The sequence below is a fragment of the Denticeps clupeoides genome, chromosome 8, assembly GCF_900700375.1.
Source record: "Denticeps clupeoides chromosome 8, fDenClu1.1, whole genome shotgun sequence".
NCBI lineage: Eukaryota > Metazoa > Chordata > Actinopteri > Clupeiformes > Denticipitidae > Denticeps > Denticeps clupeoides.
In genome coordinates, this window is record NC_041714.1 from 19,802,275 (window position 1) to 19,822,702 (window position 20,428).

Here is a 20,428-nt window from a genome sequence, read left to right on the forward strand (position 1 = left end):
CCAGTGGAACCAGGCTGCTGATCAAAAGGAAACATGATCTACTGGAAGCAAAATCCCAGAAGACATACAGAACACAAAAGACAAACAGGAAAACGTACCAACCACACCCTACATGTGCGCGTGTGTGTGTATAAGAAACGTATTTAGTAATTGTTGTATCAGGAGAACGTGAAGTTTGATGACTGCTTTTCCTCCTTTTACCTTATTGGCTGCTTTGTTCACTATTGACGTCATCAAAAGCCGCTTGATGAGAAGGTCATTAACAGGAGAGAATGATAAGAAAGTGTTCAGCATGAACCTTCAGGACTGTTGTCCCCGTTGTCCAATGTTGGAGAGAAGACAACGGTGTGAAATGAGAGATTTTTGTTTAATTGTATAGTCCTGCATACTATAGTCCATAAATGAGTAGGCGTGTCCAAACTTTTGATATATTGATATTATATTAAAGGTTAATTATTATTACTGCAAAGGGCAGCCGTATCTTGCATAACCAGCCACGCCAAGACCCAGTTGTTCATATAAAATGTCAATGAAGGACACATTCACCACACAACCCGTCCATATTTGGATATGTTAACTTTGTTTAATATGATTCATTTGTACAATAGTAACAGTAACATGTGCAACAGACCATTTTCACGGCCACAACCAGGCCAGTTTACAAGATTATTATTCTTTTTTTTTTTTTTTTTTTTAAATCATCTTACATATAATGAAATAATGCACATATTCTACATTTGAAGTACATGAAGTATACAGTACAGTCATTTCTAAACTGACACGGTCTCTCCTTAAGCCACAGGTTTAAGCGAGCGCCTCGCCTGCAGGTCCGGTCCTGCACCGCGTAAGCGGCACGCCGCCATATCACTCAGTCTTTTACGTTGCACAATCGTCATTATGCCTCCCTGTTGCACCCCCCCAAAAAAAATAAAAAAATAAAAAAATTAACAGATAGAAGCCATTGGTAATACTTTCCAAGTCAAGGCTTCCATGCTTAAAAACGAATTTCAGCAATGATGGGATTGGAACAGAGAAGCTCGGGCTCATGTCCCGTGATCACGTTGCCACCTCATCCCGTACAGACACGCAAATTGCTTCCGCATTTTTCCCATGCATAGGTTCTCTGCGTCCGAAAGGCGCTCCGCTGCTGTAGTGATGCTCGTGCGCAACTCCGAACCGAGTCAGAAGGCTGCAGCTTTTCTACGATTCTGCCTTTTCTCTCAAGGACGCAGCAGCTTTATAGGGTCATGTACGTTCCCTCCCTCCCTCCAGACCCCCCCGCACACAACTCATCATACGAAGATACTCAGAACAACTGTGAGCCATAATATATGTTGGTCACAAAAAAAAAAAAAAATGTTCATAATAAAAATAGATTTACTTGATATATCTTTCAATTCTAGGAGGAGGACAACTGGTTCCATGAATTCTCCTTCGTCAGGAATTATTACAACAACTCCACAAGACGACGGCAGCATAGCTGCTAACATGATTATTACTTTTTGCGAGGTGGCCGTAAGACGCAGTAAATGATCGTAGTCCGTAGGTGAGAGAGTCTTATTGCACCGACATGCGCCAGGCCGATTTCCACCATCTGGGAGTACGCAGACGGTATCTTCTGCAGCCCGGCACAGAGTTAAAGGCGACAGTTCCCCGGCGGATCAGTTTGAACAGCAGATAACAAAACGGGGCGTCGGTGCGATAGTTGCGTCTCGGTGGAAGAATGGCTGGCAGCCATGCTTAATGCACGAAACATTAAAAAAAAAAAAAAAAAAAGAAAATCATGCCCATTCCCCAGACTCCCAGCCATCATCAGATCAACATTTTGATTTATTAGTTCTCCTTGTTTCATTTCATTAAATAGATACCTATGTACACACAGGTCACCGCTACATAATGGTGCCAACAAGGCACGTCACCATCGACAGGACGCCACAACAACATGGTCACCTACTCACAAGCCTCATCTGAATCTTTACAAAGAGCATCGGACGAGGTGGAAGTGCCCAAAAACGCTTGTGGGTGTGTGTGTGATTTTTTATTTTTTTAAATACCCCTTCCTGAACAAAAAAAAATAAAATAAATGGCACTAAAGATGAAGACGTCCGTGAAAAGAGCCAAATCGGGCACGAGAGCGGCTGCTGGGGAAGACATGGGGGGGGTAAAATGAGGGTAAAACAGGGATTTTTAAAATCCTTCCCTCTCTCCACGGCCGCATGCACTCACCAGACACACGTGGGTGCAAAGTATTAACACGGGGAAGAGAGGGGAGGAGGAAAAAAAGGATAAAAATAAATCCCCCAAAAATAAAACCAGCGCCACTATTTCTTGCTACGCAGGCGTTTGGACTGACGCGGGAGGTCTAAGCACTTCCTGGTGCGTTTGAGGGACGGGCCGATCTCGTCGGGGGCGTGGCCGGGCGCGGGACCGCCGCCAGCGGCCGGCGCGGCGGACAGGCCGGGCCCCGCGACCGTCGCGGTGGACGAGGAGGCCGGAGCGGGGGCCGCAGCCGGGACCCTGGCCGGCGCGCCGCCGCCCACGGCGCTCTCCATCAGTTCGCGCAGCTTGTGCTCGAGCTCGGCGAGGCGCGCGTTCTGCTCGCCGATCACCTGCGACTGCTCCAGCAGCTTCTGCTCCTGGTCCTGCAGCTGCTTCTGCTGCTCCAGCTGCTTCACCCGCACCTCCTGCATCTCCCGCCGCAGGGCGGTCATGGACGCGCCGTTCACCTTCACCTGCTGCTGCACCTTGGTCATCTCGGAGCGCGACGGCGTGTTCTTGGCCAGCAGGGACATGGTGGTGAGGGAGGTGGAGGGTCCGGCCACTAGATGGCGACAGAGAAACCCAAACCCACGTCACAAAATATAAGGGGAATAACATTTTAATAATCTGCAGTTTGCAGAAAAAAAAAAAAAAAAAGCAAGAAATGCATTGAAAATACATACATTACATATTTTAAACATTCATAATTCACATATTTAAAACATCCAGCTACCTGGTGCGGACCCGATGAGCCGGCCTGAGAGGTCAGCCCCCGGAAGCTTCTTTTTCAGGATGGGGACTATTTTTTCATCAAAGTACTCCATAGCCATGGATGAGATGTCCCGCAGCTCCTGCAGCACCTCGTGGGCCCTCTGAGGGGCGCGTGTGGAGTTCACGTAGCGCAGGACGCGGTAGATCTCATCGATCACCTGGCAAACGGTGAAGGCAAATCCAGAGAAAACGGTGAAGAGCCGAACAAACGTGTCTGTAGAATAAATACTGCGCAGATTTCTGCAGTCCATTATAAAATTGTATTGTGAACATTGAAACGGAGACGTTCGAACCCCCATCCTTTCAGCTCCTTCTGGAATTCATCCATGTAGATTAAAACGAGGGGAGGAAAAAAGTCGCTTGACAGCACCCCCTGTGGGGAAACGCCGTAGACACGACCTGGAGATTAGGGGTGTCGTGCTTCCCTCACCAAGCACTCAAGTCGTGACCCAACCCAAAAAGTTAGCTAAACTGCATGTCAGAGCAACATACAACCAGTAGTGACAGGGACAGTCCCCCTGGAGACACTGTTTGGGACACAAAGGTACTAAGTGGGGTTTGAACCTGGGAATTTGATTAACCAACATTTGTCGTGCAAATTGCCTCCTGACAGATTGTTAAAAGGTCCCAGGACATTTTTCTTGCTTTTGTATCGGTCATCAGCACCATTCACCAACCACAATGACGTGACTGAACGGCGTGACATCCAATCACCGAGCAGTTGCAATGGGAAGCAGTGACGATCGGTGGAGAATGTTTTAGGGGATCGGCGGGAAATTCTCTGGCCAGAAAAAGCATGAGAAACGGGAGGCAACCTTTCCCCTCATGAGGTCATAAGGGGAGAAATTCCAGATCAGACCGTCTGAGCTGCCTATCGTTATTTGTAGCCACCGCAGGACCATAGACAGGCAAGGGGAACCCGTATTAATAAATAGCATGAAACAACCCAGAGGGTCACCACAGCCACCACCACATCAACTAAAGCTTCAGGGATCTTCAAATGGACCATAATGGACACGTAATGTACATCATGACACTGGACTAAAACCTACTCTGCACAGTCCAGTATCTCCAAACATGGACAGATGCTCTATAATACAATTTGGGCTTTTCCACCTCTACAACTGTAGGACTTTTTCCATGTGTGCAGAAGGGTCAACAGTGGAGGTGTCAAAAGCCCATTGAGACAGACTGTATGTGATTATGGGCTTTATAACAAATAAATGTCATTGTTGTAATGTTAAATAATCTCTTGATAGGGGACCTATAACCTAATGCCAGACGTGGCAAATTTTGCAGTTGTGGGGCATGAGCTGAAAACGGCTGGCCCGAGAGCGGGGTCCTGCACAAGCCTTTTAACACAACAGTGATCAGTGTGACAACCCCTTACCTTCCCAGGGATGAAGCAGCAGAGGTTGGAGTCCACATATTTCATGAAGGTCATGTTGAGTAGAGACAGACGCGTCTCCACAGCGGCAAGGATGTCGGCATGGCGGGCCAACGAGTGGTTCCTGCGCTCCGACTCCCTCCTATCATGCGCCACAGGACACACAACGTTAACTGTGCACCATCTGGGTTCGGCGGACACCGACTTCGGGCGGGGCTGTGACGGTCGCCCCAAAGGAACATGCATGCACCTCCAGGCTAAAACTATCCGTCTGCAGGGAACCTGATTCAGTGCAAAGAAATACTGCATATTGGCTCCAACTTAATGGGGTCTCCTCACCCCAGATGGTCAAATATTTACTTTTACTTTACTTAGCAGACAGTTTTATACAAAGCGACTTACAAGAGGAAGACACATGCAATTCTCATTCGGTTTCTGTAGATTTTGAGCTAGAAAACTAAGAGCCCAACTTGTCAGGAATAGAATTGTTAAGCGCTAGACGCATTTTGTGTGTGTGTTTTTTTTTTTTTGTTGTTGTTCCACCAGCCAGGGACAACAAAGGAGAATAGTGTCGATTGGGATTGGAGACCCCGTGAAGAGGGAATTTTCAGTCTGCCCTCCCCGCGCCCGCAACGCGCAGCCGCGTGTCCTCCCTCCTTTACAGGCACCCGAGACGTTGGGACAGCAAGACGAAGGAGCCGGCGGATTAGATTACGACTTCGCTGACCTGCCTATTTAAATGATTCAAACAAAGGCGACAAACTCGACACTGAAAGCAGCACACAGGGGACTGGTTCAAAAAAAAAAAAAAAAGAGCCACAAACACAAAATTACAAGAGCGCCGTTCACGTCCAGACGCTCACCTTGGAAGCTGAGCCTTGACCTGCTTCTGGCACAGACTGTGGTAGCGTTCCACCTTGATGAAGCCCTGGTTGAGCATCCGCTGGCAGATCATGTCCATGCGCTTGCACACCTGGTGACACGGACGAACGGAGCACAAAAGTACATTTGACCGACTCTACGAATTTACTTTTACCGCCGCTGAGCAAAGACAAGAGTCGTCAAGCTCCATCCTTCTTATGACTTTTTGTTGGGTTTTTTTGGTCCTGGTCGAGCTGGTTTAATAACCTCGGGAGGAGCCTGTAACCGTAAACCTGACAGGCGCACGCGGGAGGGATGGAGGGGTTACTGGAGCGGCGACTGAACGGACGCCCGGCCGAATTTAGGAGCTGGTCGCCTCGGCCTGGGCAGATGATGAGTTCCTTAAAAAGCCATGGACATTCACCTTCATTATGGACACAGAAGCCGTGTGTGACACAAGGTGCGTTTACCTCTCTACACACGAGGCGACGAAACCGGGTTCAGAGGAGCCAATGGAGAATTTGGGGGAGGGAAGGAGACGTGTCCCCTTCCTCCCCGGCACGTGGACCGGCGTTGTCCCCAATTAAAGGGCCCGTGGCGGCATCGGCCGCCGCCAGCACTCATTAAAGGTCGCAGAGCAGGTGACGGGGACAAACGAGCCCGTTTGGTGGCGGACTACGGGACGCGACAGCGGCTCGGCCCCCCTCCCTGCCCTCTTTGTGGTTTGTTTTTGTCCCCTCACCAGGCGCAGCAGGCTGATCTCGTCGTAGGACAGGAAGTTGAGGATGGCCTCGATGGCCACGATCGGCAGGCCCAGCAGCGGGTTGTTCTGGTGGGGCTGGTCCGGCGGCGGGGTGGACTGCCAGGGCGACGCGGAATCGGGCTCCGGGGCTCCGACGGCACCCTCCGTCCTCTCTGCAACGGCCGCCATCTTCGTTTTCTTAGGAATTCAGGAAGTGACGTCACGAAATAAAGGGATCGCGCAGAGAGGAAGTGGCTTTCGGTGCAGAAGCTTGTTGTGTGTGTTTTTTTTTTATTATTAATATAGAACCAGAACAAAGCAAAATACACGCAAAAATATTATACAGCGAGTACCAATACCATATCACTTATCACTTAGAATAACCAAATGTATACAGTACGGGCCAAAAGTTTGGACACACCTTCTCATTCAATGTGTTTTCTTTATTGTTAGTGGAGTTATGGACTTAACAAAAAGTGGAGACCTGGCCTCCACAGTCACCGGACCTGAACCCAGTCAAGATGGTTTGGGGTGAGCTGGACCGCAGAGTGAAGGCAAAGGGAACCTCTGAGAAGCATTTCAGGTGACGACCTCTTGAAGCTCATCGAGAGAATGCCAAGAGTGTGCAAAGCAGTAATCAGAGCAAATAAACTAGAATATAAAACATGTTTTCAGTTATTTCACCTTTTTTTGTTAAGTACATAACTCCACATGTGTTCATTCATAGTTCTGATGCCTTCAGTGAGAATCTACCAATGTAAATGGTCATGAAAAGAAAGAAAACACATTGAATGAGAAGGTGTCCAAACTTGGCCTGTACTGTATATATACTAACAGTGAAATGTAGCTGAATACAGTGATATTGTTTTTGTCCACTTTCCCTTAATGAATACCCCGCCACACATAATAACCCCTCATTCAATACTACCACCTACTACCATTTATTACAGCCACAGTCGACATTTGGATTAATACAGGATCATTTATGTTTAGACATGTGGAATCCGTGCATAACCTTAAATTGTAGAAGACAGTGGTGAGCACAGAAGGATGTTGAATTAACCAATTTAAGGATAAGATCTCACATATCCTCAGGTAATGGCTCATTCAAGTCCCAGGCCCCTTTTACCCCATCCATAGAAGTAATTGGAAGTAAAAAATAAGGAATGTATCCACTGTGCCTCAAACTGAAGCTGAAGGTAAAGAAAAGGAAAAAAAAAAAAAAAAAAAAAGTCACCTCAAGATATCTGAAAAAGTGTGTGTGTGGGAGAATACATTTTTCAGAAAGCTGAGAAGACACAAAAAGAATATAGTGAAAGAAATAGTCATTGTGAGACACTGCAACAAAGCACACGGTGACACAATGAAATGTGTCCTCTGCTTCTAATCATCACCTTTGGTGAGCAGTGGGCAGCCATGACAGGCGCCTGGGGAGCAGTGTGTGGGGACGGTGCTTTGCTCAGCGGGATTCGAACCGGGAACCTTCTGATTCGCTTCCTTAATATATATGATATATAGGATCAGATAAAGATGTTTGAAAAGAAGGGTTTAATATAATCAGATTCAAAAGAAAGAAAGTGCTTTCTCATCTGGGCCCACACTCTCACTTCGTGCCACGCAACCGGATTTTCAATCGACTTGTTAGTGGGCAACGGAAGTGAAGACCCAAGCAAGGCCAGGAGTGATAAGTCCGTAACAGAATTCTGCTCCATGGACACCCAGGATGGACAATTACATCTGCTGTGGAAATAGAAGCAGCTTTTATGCATCCTGATGACGTGGACGGTATGTACGTATGTATGTTTTCGGACGTGATTTATAGATCAATAAATCATCTGCACCGAGCGATGCCTTGTGCACAACTCCTCTCCTCCAGTTCCACGTGTAAAGAACTAGATCACGTTTTACTCTGATCTGGAGGACAGTTGGAGAGGGTTCTGAGACCACTTATACCAACACCCGCGCCGAAAAACTAGAACACGGAAAAGAAGACTCGTCTAAACAAACGGAACCATTGGGCAAATGCCCTGTTACGGAGGGAAGTCTGACAGGGCTGCACCCTTAACCCCGCCTCGTTTCCGACGCCGCCGACTCTGATTGGCTGGAGGCTCCATGCTCGGCCAATGACGGGCCCGGGGAGGGGCGTTCCGCGTTTTGCCGCTAAAGTCGAACTCACAGCTGCACGAGAAGAGACTGTAACAAATAGGAATAAGCGGTAAGGTCGTCCATTAAATCATATTTTTATACATGTGTTTAATAATATGTTGCCTTTGCCACATATAGCCATGAAGCGTGTTTTACAGTAGGCCGCCGGTGTCGTGATATAGTTCGTCAGCGCGATGGTAAAACAGCCATTAAATATGTCACCGTTTTGCCGTTACATTCAGAAATAAAAACGCCACGTTTACGGTAAAACTGCAGATTTTCTCTGTCCAGCGCAGAAATGACGCCTGCCTTGATTGCAAGAAGTGTAATACTTGTCATTTCGAGGAATCAGGTGGTGCTTTTAATCTGGTTTTGTTGTAATGTATTTTTTCTTTTTTTTGCAGGACTGGTTTGCGCCGGAATGGGAATTCAGGGGCTGCTGCAGTTCATCAAAGATGCTTCGGAGCCCGTACACGTGAAAAAGTACAAGGGGCAGACCGTGGCAGTCGACACTTACTGCTGGCTTCACAAAGGAGCGTTTTCATGCGCCGAGAAGCTGGCCAAGGGGGAACCAACCGATCAGTACGTTTCCAGCAGCGCAGGACCGAGCGCTCCTGCTCCGCCAGGGTTCTTCCTAACCGCTGCTTTCTGTCCTGCTCAGATATGTGACGTACTGCATGAAGCTCGTGGACATGCTGCTGTCCTTTGGCGTGAAGCCGGTGCTGGTGTTCGACGGATGCAATCTGCCCTCGAAGCAAGACGTTGAACGGGCCCGCCGGGAGTAAGTAGAACTGAGAGTGGGCTTGAGCCGCTGGCCGGCACTGAAGCCCACCGTTTCTCACCTCCTCCGTCATTTCAGGCGCCGGCAAGCGAACTTGTTGAAAGGTAAACAGCTCTTGCGGGAAGGGAAGATTTCGGAGGCGCGTGACTGCTTCACGCGGTGTGTTAATGTCACCCCCGCCATGGCTCACGACGTCATTAAGGTACATCGGTTAGTTTAAGACTTGCCCCGACCTTTAACAGCAGTAGATCGTCAAGCGGGAGGATAGAGAGTAAAATGGAAACTTTATTGCTCATCCCGACTTCACCAGGCGGCCAGGGGTCGAGGTGTAGATTGTGTGGTGGCCCCGTATGAAGCTGATGCTCAGCTGGCGTTCCTTAACAAGTGCGGCATCGCCCAGGCCATCATCACAGAGGACTCTGATCTCCTGGCATTCGGTTGTAAGAAGGTACAGATTTCAGGGTCCGCTTTAGATAGTGGTTTTGGTGTCTACGTTTTTTTTAATGGAATCGTCCGTGCCTCTTTTGCCGTTCAGGTGATTTTAAAAATGGACAAGCTCGGGAATGGTCTGGAGATCGACCAGGCCCACCTGGGCCGCTGCCGTTCTCTGGGAGACATCTTCACAGAGGAGAAGTTCCGCTATATGTGCATCCTCTCCGGCTGCGATTACCTGGCATCTCTCTATGGCATTGGTCTGGGTAAGGCCTGTAGGTTGCTCAAAATGGCCAACAACCCGGACATCCTCAAGGTAAGAGCGGACACTGCCGCGCCGAAGTGCCTGGATTTCACTCGACCGTGGCTGACTTACTTTTTGTCTTTCCAGGTGATCAGAAAGATGGGTCAGTATCTGAAAATGAACATCTCAGTGCCAGATGAGTACGTGGAAGGGTTCATCAAGGCCAACAACACATTCTTGTACCAGCTGGTGTTTGACCCCATCAGCAGAAAAGTGGTTCCGTTAAACCCATATCCAGATGACGTGGACCCAGCAACCCTCAGCTACGCTGGCATGTATCCTTTTTCACACGGTCCAGCTCCTGCTGACGCACGTGTTCAAGTACAACGGAAAAGGTGAACGTAAAACCAGCACTTAACCATGCAAACTCAGAAATGTGGGTGATAAAAAGGGTTTGCAGATGGCTCTGGGAAATGTAGACATTCATACTATGGAGAAGATTGACAACTTCGAACCCGGCGCAACACGGGTTCAGGTACTATAAAATATTTATATTTTTTGGAGTCTGTTTAGTGTATAGATTGATTGCCAATAGAAGTTTTAAAGCTTTTGCCTTCTTCCAGCCCGCCAAATATCGCAGTCAAGGTTGGAACGATACCCAGGAAAAGAGGGCGTCCCCCCACGTCAGTATTTGGACTAAGGGGTTTGTACCGGGCACCATCCATATCACCACGAGCCCATCAAACCCCTCAGAGAGGCCGGTGTCCACCAAAGGGAAAGAAAGGGTGATCAGTGTCAAGGGACTAAAGCTGCCTCCCAAGGACGTAAAAGTCAAAAGACCCAGGCCAGGTACGTCTTTCTACCAAGTTTAAAATTTGTGCTTCATTGACAGTCGTCAGCTCTGTATTTATAATGATTTTACATAATCTTAATTAGGGCTGTGCGATATGGCGTAAAATTCATATTGAGATATAAATATAACCGTAGACTGTATATATTGCAGTACATAGTTTGATAAACCCATACATTTAAATTTACTCTTTTTTTTTTTTTTTTTTTTTTTTTTTTTTTTAAAGGGTAACGTGTTCATTGCAAAGTTGTTTTGCAGCAGGAAGTTGTATAATAAACTTTTTAAAGCTACATCACCATATAGCATAACTGTATACCAGATAAAACAATATCTGGCCAATTCTACTGAAAGTGGACGTTCTGTCACCCCCATAAGGCCAGAGAAACACCAGGTATTTTTACACCAGGATTTTCTGTATTCAGCATTCAGCTGCAGAGTTTACTTTTAAAATATTGTCAGAAAATATTTAAATAGCACTATGCCTGTTCATATTTTGTCATGCGGTCCCTCCAGGATTTTAAAAAACATAGGGGCTTTTTTTTTTAAACAGACTAGGACGCCCCTGGTCATTTCCATGTGCGCTGTCAGTACCCGATCGGTACCACTTGTCCAATCGGTTCCGTGCCTGTGGTGGTTCGAATTGGGCACTGGCATGCGCGCTGCATTTAGTAAACCCGCAAGTGTGGATAGCGGACAGATTGAAAGCTTCTTTTGTTTTAATTATTGGGTCTGCTTTAATTTTAAGACCTTTAAACTAGACTTATTAATAATTATTTTAAATGATATCTAAAGCCTTTTTTTTTTTGGAAACTCTATTTTAGGACTTTTTAAAGACTAATGCCTCATGTTGCAGACCACTTACTACCATTGTGTCCCTGAGCAAGACACTTAACCCTAAGTTGCTCCAGGGAGACTGTCCCTGTAACTACTGATTGTAAGTCGCTCTGGATAAGGGCGTCTGGTAAATGCTGTAAATGTAAATGTAAATGTTGCAAGTAGGGGTTTCACGCAGTGAAAGTACAACAACCTATGTAGAATAAAGTTTTTTCCATGGACTGTGGACTTTCTATCTCCTGCAGACTCCACTGTCTCAGAGGAGGACATCCTGCTCCAGTACTCCGTCTCAGCTGGGAAACGCCACCGCCCCAACGACTTCAGCACAGAGGACCAAGGTTCCATGGAGACACTGGACTGCCCCGTCACGGCAGCTCTGCCCCGAGCGAGGAACCGATTTGCTACGCTGCTCCAGAGAAGGAACCAATGTGAAGATGAGGCTGTGGAGCAACAGGGAACCATTAGCAGGTAACAGCCTATACCTGCTACCCTGTGTAACTGGTAGTGATTAAAATTCTAATACATTTAAAGCTCAAATATAAAGTGTGTTTTAGCAAATGTAGCACTTCTGTTAACCATGTTTCGCCAGGTTCTTCAACAGCAGGAGCACCTTTACCATAGCAGAGGCTAAAAAAAACCCTCATGAGGTCCATTCCTATCAGGGTGTGGTCACGGAGGTCTCCAGTGAGCCTGTTGAGGTGTCCACTCCTGAGAGAGACTGTCAGACCACTGAGGCTACGGTCTGTGAGGAGTCCTGCAGCCCTTCAGAACGCCCGACTGGCCAGGGCCTGGGCGTGTTCAGCCTGGACCGACCCAAACCCCCAGCTCTATCAGGCCTTTCCACATTACTTCAGTTCCAGAGGAAAAGAGAGACTTTTCCCTGGACTTCAGGTAGTCGGAAAAGTGATGATAGACCCGCTTCTCCTTCAGACAATGAGGAAGAAGGGGGGAGGTCCCCACCCTCCCAGGACAGTGCCTATTTCTCTCAGCCCAGCATGGAGGAGGTTCCCAGGTCTTCCTTCAATCTCCATGTGGAAGTGTCCTCTTCTGAGGTGATTACTTTATAAATAGGCTTATTGGCTAAATGAAAATGCAATTCAGGAAGACTGCATGGATTTCTGTCAACTCGGCGCATTAAAGACCTTCGCAGACTGAACGTCTCTTATGCTGCGTCCTGTTGAACACGCAACCAATAGAAACAAGGCATTGAACCAGTGCTCAGACCTGATTGAGCAGCGGTTGATTATAGATGCGATTTATAAATTGATTTCTAGGGATTTAATTTGTCCGTATCTGGTGGTGGTAGTAGCCTAGTGGGTAACACACTCGTCAATGAACCAGAAGACCCAGGTTCAAATCCCACTTACTGCCATTGTGTCCCTGAGTGTCTCCAGGGGGGGACTGTCCCTGTAACTACTGATTGTAAGTCGCTCTGGATAAGGGCGTCTGGTAAATGGTGTAAAATGTAAAAATCTCTGACAGACTGTCGGATGCTGTAGGCCTGCCAGGCGTGTTTCTTGTTGGCAGTGAATACCTATAGATCTATGTTTTGGCATAGTTATAAAATGTATTACGTGGTGGGATTGTGACGGTGGTGCACAGTAATGGCATTAACCACGCCTCCTTTTTTTGAGCCTGCGACACGGAGCATTTAAAAACATTTATTTTTTTTGCTCGTAATCAATCAGGCTGTAAAATCACTGTTAAGGATTAATATGTAACCCAATTCTCTGGCGGGAACAAAAAACCTAAAACAACTTCTGTAATCACCAGGAATCAGAAGCCCAGCCGGATGACGAAAGTCCCGTCAGCACTCCTCCTGCCCATGAGCTGAAATCCACACCTAAGCGGTGTAAAGTATGTCCTGTTCCGATGTGAACTGCATATTCTGTTGAAACCATACTTTTCATACTTGACCTATATTTTGTGTGCCTTTGAAAGTTTTTTTTCATGTGTGTGACTGGGATGGTATTTGTCTTCGAGGAGAAAGCTGGTCCGTTCAGTAACTTCTTTAATTCACTTTTGTAAAATCTGTTGATCTGAAGCAAAACAAAAAGATCTAAAAAGAAAAAGTAGTATTTCCACGGGCCCTTGTTTGACGACATTGTTGGTTAGACTTATTTTGAAGGGCTTGCAGGAAACCGCACTGGAATGTGGTTATGCTGACAACGTTCTCTTTAACCCCGAGTTTGTCCGGCCTCACGGTACCCGTCTGCTGTCTCTAGGTGGCGGGTTTGCCACGCGTACAGGCGTCAGACGCAGGAAAGGGAAGTAAGATACGCACGTCCGCACCAGCCCGGGCCAGCGGCCTACGCAAAAAGCCCCCGGCTCAAGGCAAGAAGGCGAGCAGCAGCGACGAGAACAAGCCTGTCCTGCAGTCCACCATCAGTGGCCTCTGGAAAAACTTTGGTTTTAAGAAGTAGGTGAATCTCTGCGTACACACAAGCAATGTAACATTACGACACGTAATGGTCAACTTTTATTCTGCGATTTGGTGCCTCAGAAGATTGGACTCGTTTTTCCCTCGGATGCTTGATTGGATTGAGGTCTGGAGAATTCGAAGGAACATTGCTGTGTTCCTTAAACCCTCCATTAGCCCCCTTTGCAGTCTGGCAGGGCTTTATCCTGCTGAGAGAGGAATAACGTTCACGTGAAGGCAGGTGGTACATGTCAAGGCAACATCCAAATGAAGGCAGAATTTAAGCGTCACACTGCCTCTACTGGCCTTCCGGTATTCCCATAATGCACCCTGGTACCGTGTCTTTCCCAGGTAAGCGATCCATGCGCCTGGCCATCCACAAACTGTGATTCACCGTGACGCTGTCACCAGGTTTCTGACGTCGCTGCCTCACTGCCAGGTTCCACTACCACAAGATAATCAATGTCATTCACTTAACCTGTCAGTGGTCTTAATTTTATGGACGTTCGGTCTGAAGCTCTGATCTCCCAACCGCCCCGTTTGTTTCATTACGACGGCCGAACTTGTTTCATTAAGTCACTTAAATCACGAGTTCAGTCTTGAAGGCGGAACAGGTGACACTTCAGGTGACACTGCCGCTCCGTTTTGGTGACTGAGTGTCTGTAGGCACCCCGTTTTGGCGGTAGGGGCAGCCTGTGCCTGAGCCGAGTCAACTGCAGATGAGTCAACCTCTTCAGCTTGGGTGTTACTTGGCACGGTTCAAGACGACATTCTCGTCTCCGTGGCATGGTTACGTGGTGAGAATAAAAGGGCGGCTGAATCACTCCTAGCTGGAATTTTAACAATTGTATAGCGCTCGAGAACTAGACGAACCCTTTGCCGGAGGAAAAATGGGTCCATTATGGAGGTTAGCCTGAGGCCCACAAGATCAGTGCCAGCAGCCAAGCGTAGATTATTTTGTAGCGCATGAATATCATACTGACACTTTTTGTTGTTACAGAGAAAATGAGAAGATTCTTCCATGCAAGAAGGGCGAGCCGATGTCACCCGTGAAGGACAACGTTCAGTCTCTCTCGCCCTGCTAGGCTGGAGATTACCGCCGGTCTGACGTGGTGCTTCTAACATACTGTGTATGTTGCCTTTTTTTGATATTAAACCTCTCATGGTTCTGTTTTAGAGTATATGCTCAATAAATAAATATACATAACATGGCTGTCTTTTTTTTATATTATTCAGATGGCTTAGACTGCAGAATAAAGAGAATAAAAACTCTCTTTGTGCACTCCCTGGCAATTTTATTAGAAACGTTATTTCAGCTCCCATTCTGTACTTTCTGGGCTACTGAATTAGCTATTACATTTACAGCATTTATCAGACGCCCTTATCCAGAGTGACTTACAATCAGTATTTACAGGGACAGTCCCCACCTGGAGACACTCAAGCTTAAGTGTCTTGCTCAGGGACACAACGGTAGTAAGTGGGGTTTGAACCATAGACTACCCGCTGAGAGTCTTGAATGGATAAAAACTACATTCACTACACACAGCAAGTTTTGGTCCCTCCAGGAATCAATCTTCCAACAATATCCGGCAATTCGGCTTGATCAACGCAGCCTGATAACTACTGATGTCAGTAGGAGCAGATCAGGCTGCCGTGTGTTGATGGGTCCTTCTCTCACAGTGGCCAGACCTGGCTGGGCGAGAAGACTGCATTCGCAATCGTGCATTCGCGTGGGGGATTAGGACAGACTGTAGATAGTAGGGTGGTAGTAGCCTAGTGGGTAACACACTCGCCAATGAACCTGAAGGCCCAGGTTCAAATCCCACTTACTACCATTGTGTCCCTGAGAAAGACACTTAACTCTGAGTGTCTCCAGGGGGGGACTGTCCCTGTAACTACTGATTGTAAGTCGCTCTGGATAAGGCCATATGATAAATGCTGTAAATGGGCTGTGCCGCGATTCATGCAAGTGAGCCAGTTTGAAGACGCACAGTGCCTTCTGATCATCTAAACCATGTGCGTGAGCTGGATAATTAATGCATAGTTCTGTGTTTACTCAAGTGAGTATGTACCTGTCCTGCACACAGGTCTGGAATGTGACTAAGGGGGGACGGAGTGAACTTGGTGGTTGTAGTGTCCTTCACCCTTCCCTTCAAGGTTTCAATCAGTTTAGGTCACTATCCTTAAAATGAACAAAAATCCGTTAAACATTTGAACAATTGTCCACAAAATGGGTGCTGCATAGAAGCGTAGCGGGTAAAACACTCGCTTATGAACCAGAAGACTCGGGTTCAAACCCCACATACTACAATTGTGTCTCTGAGTGTCTCCAGCGGGGGACTGTCCCTGTAACTACTGACTGTAAGTCACTCTGGAAAACAACAACATTTATTTCTTATATAGCCCAAAAATGATTTCTTATATAGCCCATCGTTCGACTGATACTAAAATACATGGTTATAGTGGTATATTGGTGCTACCCTAACTAGGACAGCCTAACTAGGGTGAATTTAACACTGTCTGTCTCTAACCGGGGGACTGTGTGATAAACTGGACTTTATAAGGGCGTCTGATAAGTGCCATAAATGGAAAATGTACAGTGGGGAAACTACTCTTCGGCCACATCGGACTGTACGGTGTGCCCACTTTTCTTTTTTTTTTAAAGGTATTTATTCGGGTGTTTACCCTAGCTTTGTGTTTAGTGTGACCACCAAAGATGTAGATGGATGAGAGTAAAACAGAACTTGGAGCATAGGGGTGGAAACATCACGCTCTGGGCTGCGTTTCTGCCATGGGGACAGGGTGGTTGCACCGTATGGACGAGAGGATGGGTGGGGCCATGTACCACACGATTTTGGCCAATAACGTCCCTCAGTAAGAGCATTGAAGATGGTTTGTGGCTGCATGACAAAGACCTGAAACACACAACCATGGCAACTAAGGAGTGGCTCAGTAAGAGCATTTCAAAAGTCCAGGAGTGACCTATCCAGTCTCCAGACCTCAATCCAATAGATAATCTATGGATAGAGCTGAAACTCTGTGTTGCCCATTCACCGCCCCAAAACCTGGAGAAGATCAGTATGGATGAGTGGATAATATCCCTTCTGCAGTGTGTGCAAACCTGGTCAAGAACTACACAAAACATTTGACATCTGTACCAAATATTATGTTTTTCTATATAATATATTTCTGGATTTTATATTTAGATGTCTCTTGCAGTTGAGGTGTACAGAACCTACTGATCTCTCCATTCTTTGAAGTTCCGTTATTGTCTGAACTAACCAAAATGGATGTGTTTCGTTTATCCATATAAGCAATATTAACTCACCAACCACTTTTTAAGTAATCATTTGTGGATTCTCAAAATGGCATTCAATACCCCTAACCCTAACTCATATTTAATTCCCTCTGGGTCACTGTGGTCGGTTGTGGAAAATATTTTCAGTCTTAAAATAATCTCATCACTGAAATAAACTCGATTGCTGTTCTTTAAATGCACTGTAACAAAACATCTATACACCGAGCAAGGGAAACATAGACAAACTGCTCTAGTTTAATTCATTGATTTTATGATTTTATAATTGTAGGATTCTCTTTGTATCCTCATTACTCTTTAACAGTGTTAGATTTAATTCAAAATGGTCTTTAAAAAGTATCAAATTGAAACATTTGGGACTTGTCCTACAATCCTGTGCGTCTACTAGATTGCATTCTTTTAGAGTCTATTCTAAAGTCTATGAACCTTTTCTTCAATGGGCCTGTATTAGATTTTTGGCTGCATTATGCCCATTTGGTACTAAAGGTACCAATTTAATTATTCATTTTGTTTGAACAAGCTGTCATAACCACTTACTTTGTGTCTAGGGCATTAGAAGGATCCCATTTTTCCATTTAATATCAACCATCAGTGGAAACCCACATTTTTAGTTTTCAATTGTAAGTCCTGTAAGACTTCATGTCCCTCCTGAAGCGACGTATTTTTCCCCATAAGCTCTGGTGAGCTGGTCGGATCATTTCCAACACGCTCAGTGACCCCAGCGCAACATGCACAGACCTGTGCATGTGGTCGAGTCTGGTATCATGCGCATGCACTGAGAGGAATCTTGACACTCTTAAGCAACACGAGGGCCTCAGATCTTTTGGATTCTTGGCATTTTTCAGTTTCATTCTTTTTTTTGAGTGCCACTGCTACACTGCCACAGACGGAATTAATGGTATTGAAGACTCGATCAAGTTTGTACTTGAAGTATTATTACAATCTAGAATTACAGTGTGTATAACAGCAATGTGCATTGGGTCAGTTTCCCATTCATACAATAAACCTTGACTAAAGGAGAATTTCAATGAAATTAAATTCTGGAAGTCTAGGACCAGGTCAATGGGAAACTCTTCCATAAAGTCTATATTTTATATCTTGAAGGAACTTTATGCAAAATTCTGTCTCAAGGGATCTCGTTATAGTAACTTCATACTTATGCTAGTTGAGCATTTTAATGCTAGTCGTTCTGCATTAAAACTTTCTCTTTTTAATTCATATGTCTGCTCCTTTATTCAAACACGATCGTACGAGAAACCAATACATGAGTGTAAAAGACACCAGCAAAAGAATGCAGCTTGTTCACATTCTTCTCAAGTGTGCTGGTCATGAAGAGCAACTGTTACACACCCTGTCGACCCGAGAGTGTGTAGCTGTAGTAACAAATCCATGATGTAGTAACAAATACAATGACAAACATACAGGTGTCACTTGAAGCCGGGCGGGAAAATTCATTATTGTGAATCCTTTTTATTCGTTTTGCGAATTCTCACCTGGACAAGCGGACTGGTCTACAGGTCACAATTCTGAGGTTGGAATTTTGCTGGTTTTAGCACCGTTTATCATTGTCTGTAACGCTGAAAAGAAGAAAACAATAAATCATTTCAAATCCTACCTTTAATGTGACGAATAAATGTAAAGCTGTATTTTTCTTATTGATTTGCCTTTATGGAAATGACAGTATAATGTGCCTGGCGGTTTGAGGGACATCGTAACAACATAGTTCTAATATAAAATATCGAATAGAATAATTTATTAGGAACAAAACCTGGAATTTCCCATCCGGTGTACAGCCCTTTGAGAACCACTGTCACTATTTGGCAGCTGCAGCTCAGTGTATAAGTGTGTGAGGCAATGCGAAGTATCAAATGAACTTCATAAAAAGCTCTAGGCCCAAACCACTCCTCTTCACCAACCTGCGGTGTTTCCACCTCGACCTCCCCTTCATCTGCACTCTCCAAGTAAACCTATAAAACGACAGAGGGTGTAGAATGAATATTAAAGTGACCGACCAAGATGTGTGCACATCAGAAAAGCAAATTTGAATAATAATCATTTGCAATTAAGGATTGTTATCTCATTAGTATCTTGATAAAGATTACAGAAGAGTTTTTATTTTGCACTCACTGGTCTGCTCTGTCCTGTTACCAAGATGGTAATCTGTGCAACATACCAAAAGGGAAACATCCTGTTTCTGTAACTATTACCAAGATGCCAGAAAGCGGTCCAGTAGGTTCTATCAGAAAGAAATTTGTTGTGTTTACTTCTGCGATGGACTGGAAGATGAAACGCACATGCAGGAATCTGCCATTGTAAGTACTGCAAGGCCAGCTATGCGCTGAATGCCGCGTTTGTTGAATGCGTCAGGAGAGATAGTAAAAGTTGGCCGTGACAGACCTGATACCAGTTCCTCTGCCGGCTGCCGGTGGATGATGAGCGCCATTGTTTCCTGTGTTTTGCGGCCCTGCGGTTTATTCATGACAACTGTGTGACAACTGGGGGGGGGGGGTTGAGGCCGCTGCACGGCTTCCTTTGTCAGCCCGAATTATTTCACTCAAGAGAACGTGTTGAAGCTTGATGCCGAGACAGCTGTAGCGAACTGAAACGTGAATAAAGGCGACTTCACACACACACACACACACACACACACACACACCTTTAACACTTAAAAAGTCATGCCTTCGGGTGATCGCATCTACGTGTAGCAACAAATTCTTCCCCGCATCCCATCACGGATGAAAGAACATCTGCTGCTCTCTCCCACATTTTTCTGCCTGCTTCGCCATTACGTTGTCGTTAACCGGTAGCACTGGAGCGGCCATCAGAGCACGCTTCCTCTCTCGCTCCCCACTGAGGACCATGCCATTAGCCTCTTTAAGCAAATTGGCTCTGCTACGCAGGCTTCACGCCTCGTCCCTTCCTCATTAACTCTCACTGAGGCCTGCAAAGCAGATTTCCCCACGGAAGCCCCCACCCCATGAGACACGGCTGATGGCACACAGCAATATTTGTATTTATGAGGACTATTGCTGGTCGAGAATCTCCACGATCAACAGCACATTTACTTTTTTTTTTTTTTTTAACTTTGGTTCATGCATTGGCCAGCTTTGATTGAGGGTTTATGGGGGCTGTCTTTAGAAAACTGCAGTGCAAATATGGAACTATTTAGTTAACTAGAGATGGTCCTCTTTATGGGAGGTGCCAAACTAATCTCGGCCTGTTCCGTCTATTGCCAGAGAGACAGTGAAATATTCAGGTCATTAAATTGAAAGCATTTAGACAGAGTAATAATTATAATGGTCATAGATGGAAGAACGGGCTCCCAGCATGAAAATTGAAAGTCCTTCCAGTCGTTTCAGGCCATTCTGATGTAACCAGTTAATAGCA

General features: G+C 45.9%; 2 protein-coding genes and 1 long non-coding RNA gene across 3 annotated transcripts; 1 reads left to right on the forward strand and 2 right to left on the reverse strand.

Annotated features, from left to right (window-relative positions):
- Positions 1–563: 563 nt before the first annotated feature.
- fbxo28 (F-box protein 28) lies at positions 564–6,221 on the reverse strand. Its single transcript, XM_028989435.1, has 5 exons — positions 6,021–6,221; positions 5,281–5,390; positions 4,421–4,559; positions 2,993–3,188; positions 564–2,821 (listed from the first exon to the last, which is right to left on the reverse strand). The coding sequence occupies exons 1-5, from the start codon at positions 6,207–6,209 to the stop codon at positions 2,322–2,324; spliced, it is 1,134 nt and encodes a 377-aa protein (XP_028845268.1). The 5' UTR covers positions 6,210–6,221; the 3' UTR covers positions 564–2,321.
- A 1,982-nt stretch (positions 6,222–8,203) lies between these two features.
- Positions 8,204–14,932, forward strand: exo1 (exonuclease 1). The gene is made up of 14 exons (XM_028989723.1): positions 8,204–8,235; positions 8,570–8,747; positions 8,827–8,946; positions 9,025–9,148; positions 9,257–9,394; positions 9,482–9,694; positions 9,770–9,957; positions 10,055–10,157; positions 10,246–10,471; positions 11,552–11,774; positions 11,896–12,358; positions 13,080–13,163; positions 13,532–13,725; positions 14,726–14,932. Exons 2-14 carry the CDS (start codon positions 8,587–8,589, stop codon positions 14,808–14,810), a joined length of 2,322 nt encoding a protein of 773 aa, XP_028845556.1. The 5' UTR covers positions 8,204–8,235; positions 8,570–8,586; the 3' UTR covers positions 14,811–14,932.
- A 1,226-nt stretch (positions 14,933–16,158) lies between these two features.
- Positions 16,159–19,490, reverse strand: LOC114795962 (uncharacterized). The gene is made up of 5 exons (XR_003750575.1): positions 19,439–19,490; positions 19,169–19,277; positions 18,958–19,008; positions 18,535–18,618; positions 16,159–16,640 (listed from the first exon to the last, which is right to left on the reverse strand). It is a non-coding gene; the product is annotated as an uncharacterized LOC114795962 (long non-coding RNA).
- Positions 19,491–20,428: the final 938 nt, after the last annotated feature.

What these genes read in the sequence shown, in the direction of transcription:
- fbxo28 (XM_028989435.1), bottom strand. Translation starts at nt 6,209, where the DNA reads ATGGCGGCCGTTGCAGAGAGGACGGAGGGTGCCGTCGGAGCCCCGGAG. An exon ending in AGATCAGCCTGCTGCGCCTG is followed by an intron (nt 5,391 to 6,020) that starts GTGAGGGGACAA and finishes CCGTGTCACCAG; the next exon opens with GTGTGCAAGCGCATGGACAT. An exon ending in GCTCATCGGGTCCGCACCAG is followed by an intron (nt 2,822 to 2,992) that starts GTAGCTGGATGT and finishes GTCGCCATCTAG; the next exon opens with TGGCCGGACCCTCCACCTCC.
- exo1 (XM_028989723.1), top strand. Translation starts at nt 8,587, where the DNA reads ATGGGAATTCAGGGGCTGCTGCAGTTCATCAAAGATGCTTCGGAGCCC. An exon ending in TGGCTCACGACGTCATTAAG is followed by an intron (nt 9,149 to 9,256) that starts GTACATCGGTTA and finishes CGACTTCACCAG; the next exon opens with GCGGCCAGGGGTCGAGGTGT. An exon ending in ACCCTCAGCTACGCTGGCAT is followed by an intron (nt 9,958 to 10,054) that starts GTATCCTTTTTC and finishes ATGCAAACTCAG; the next exon opens with AAATGTGGGTGATAAAAAGG.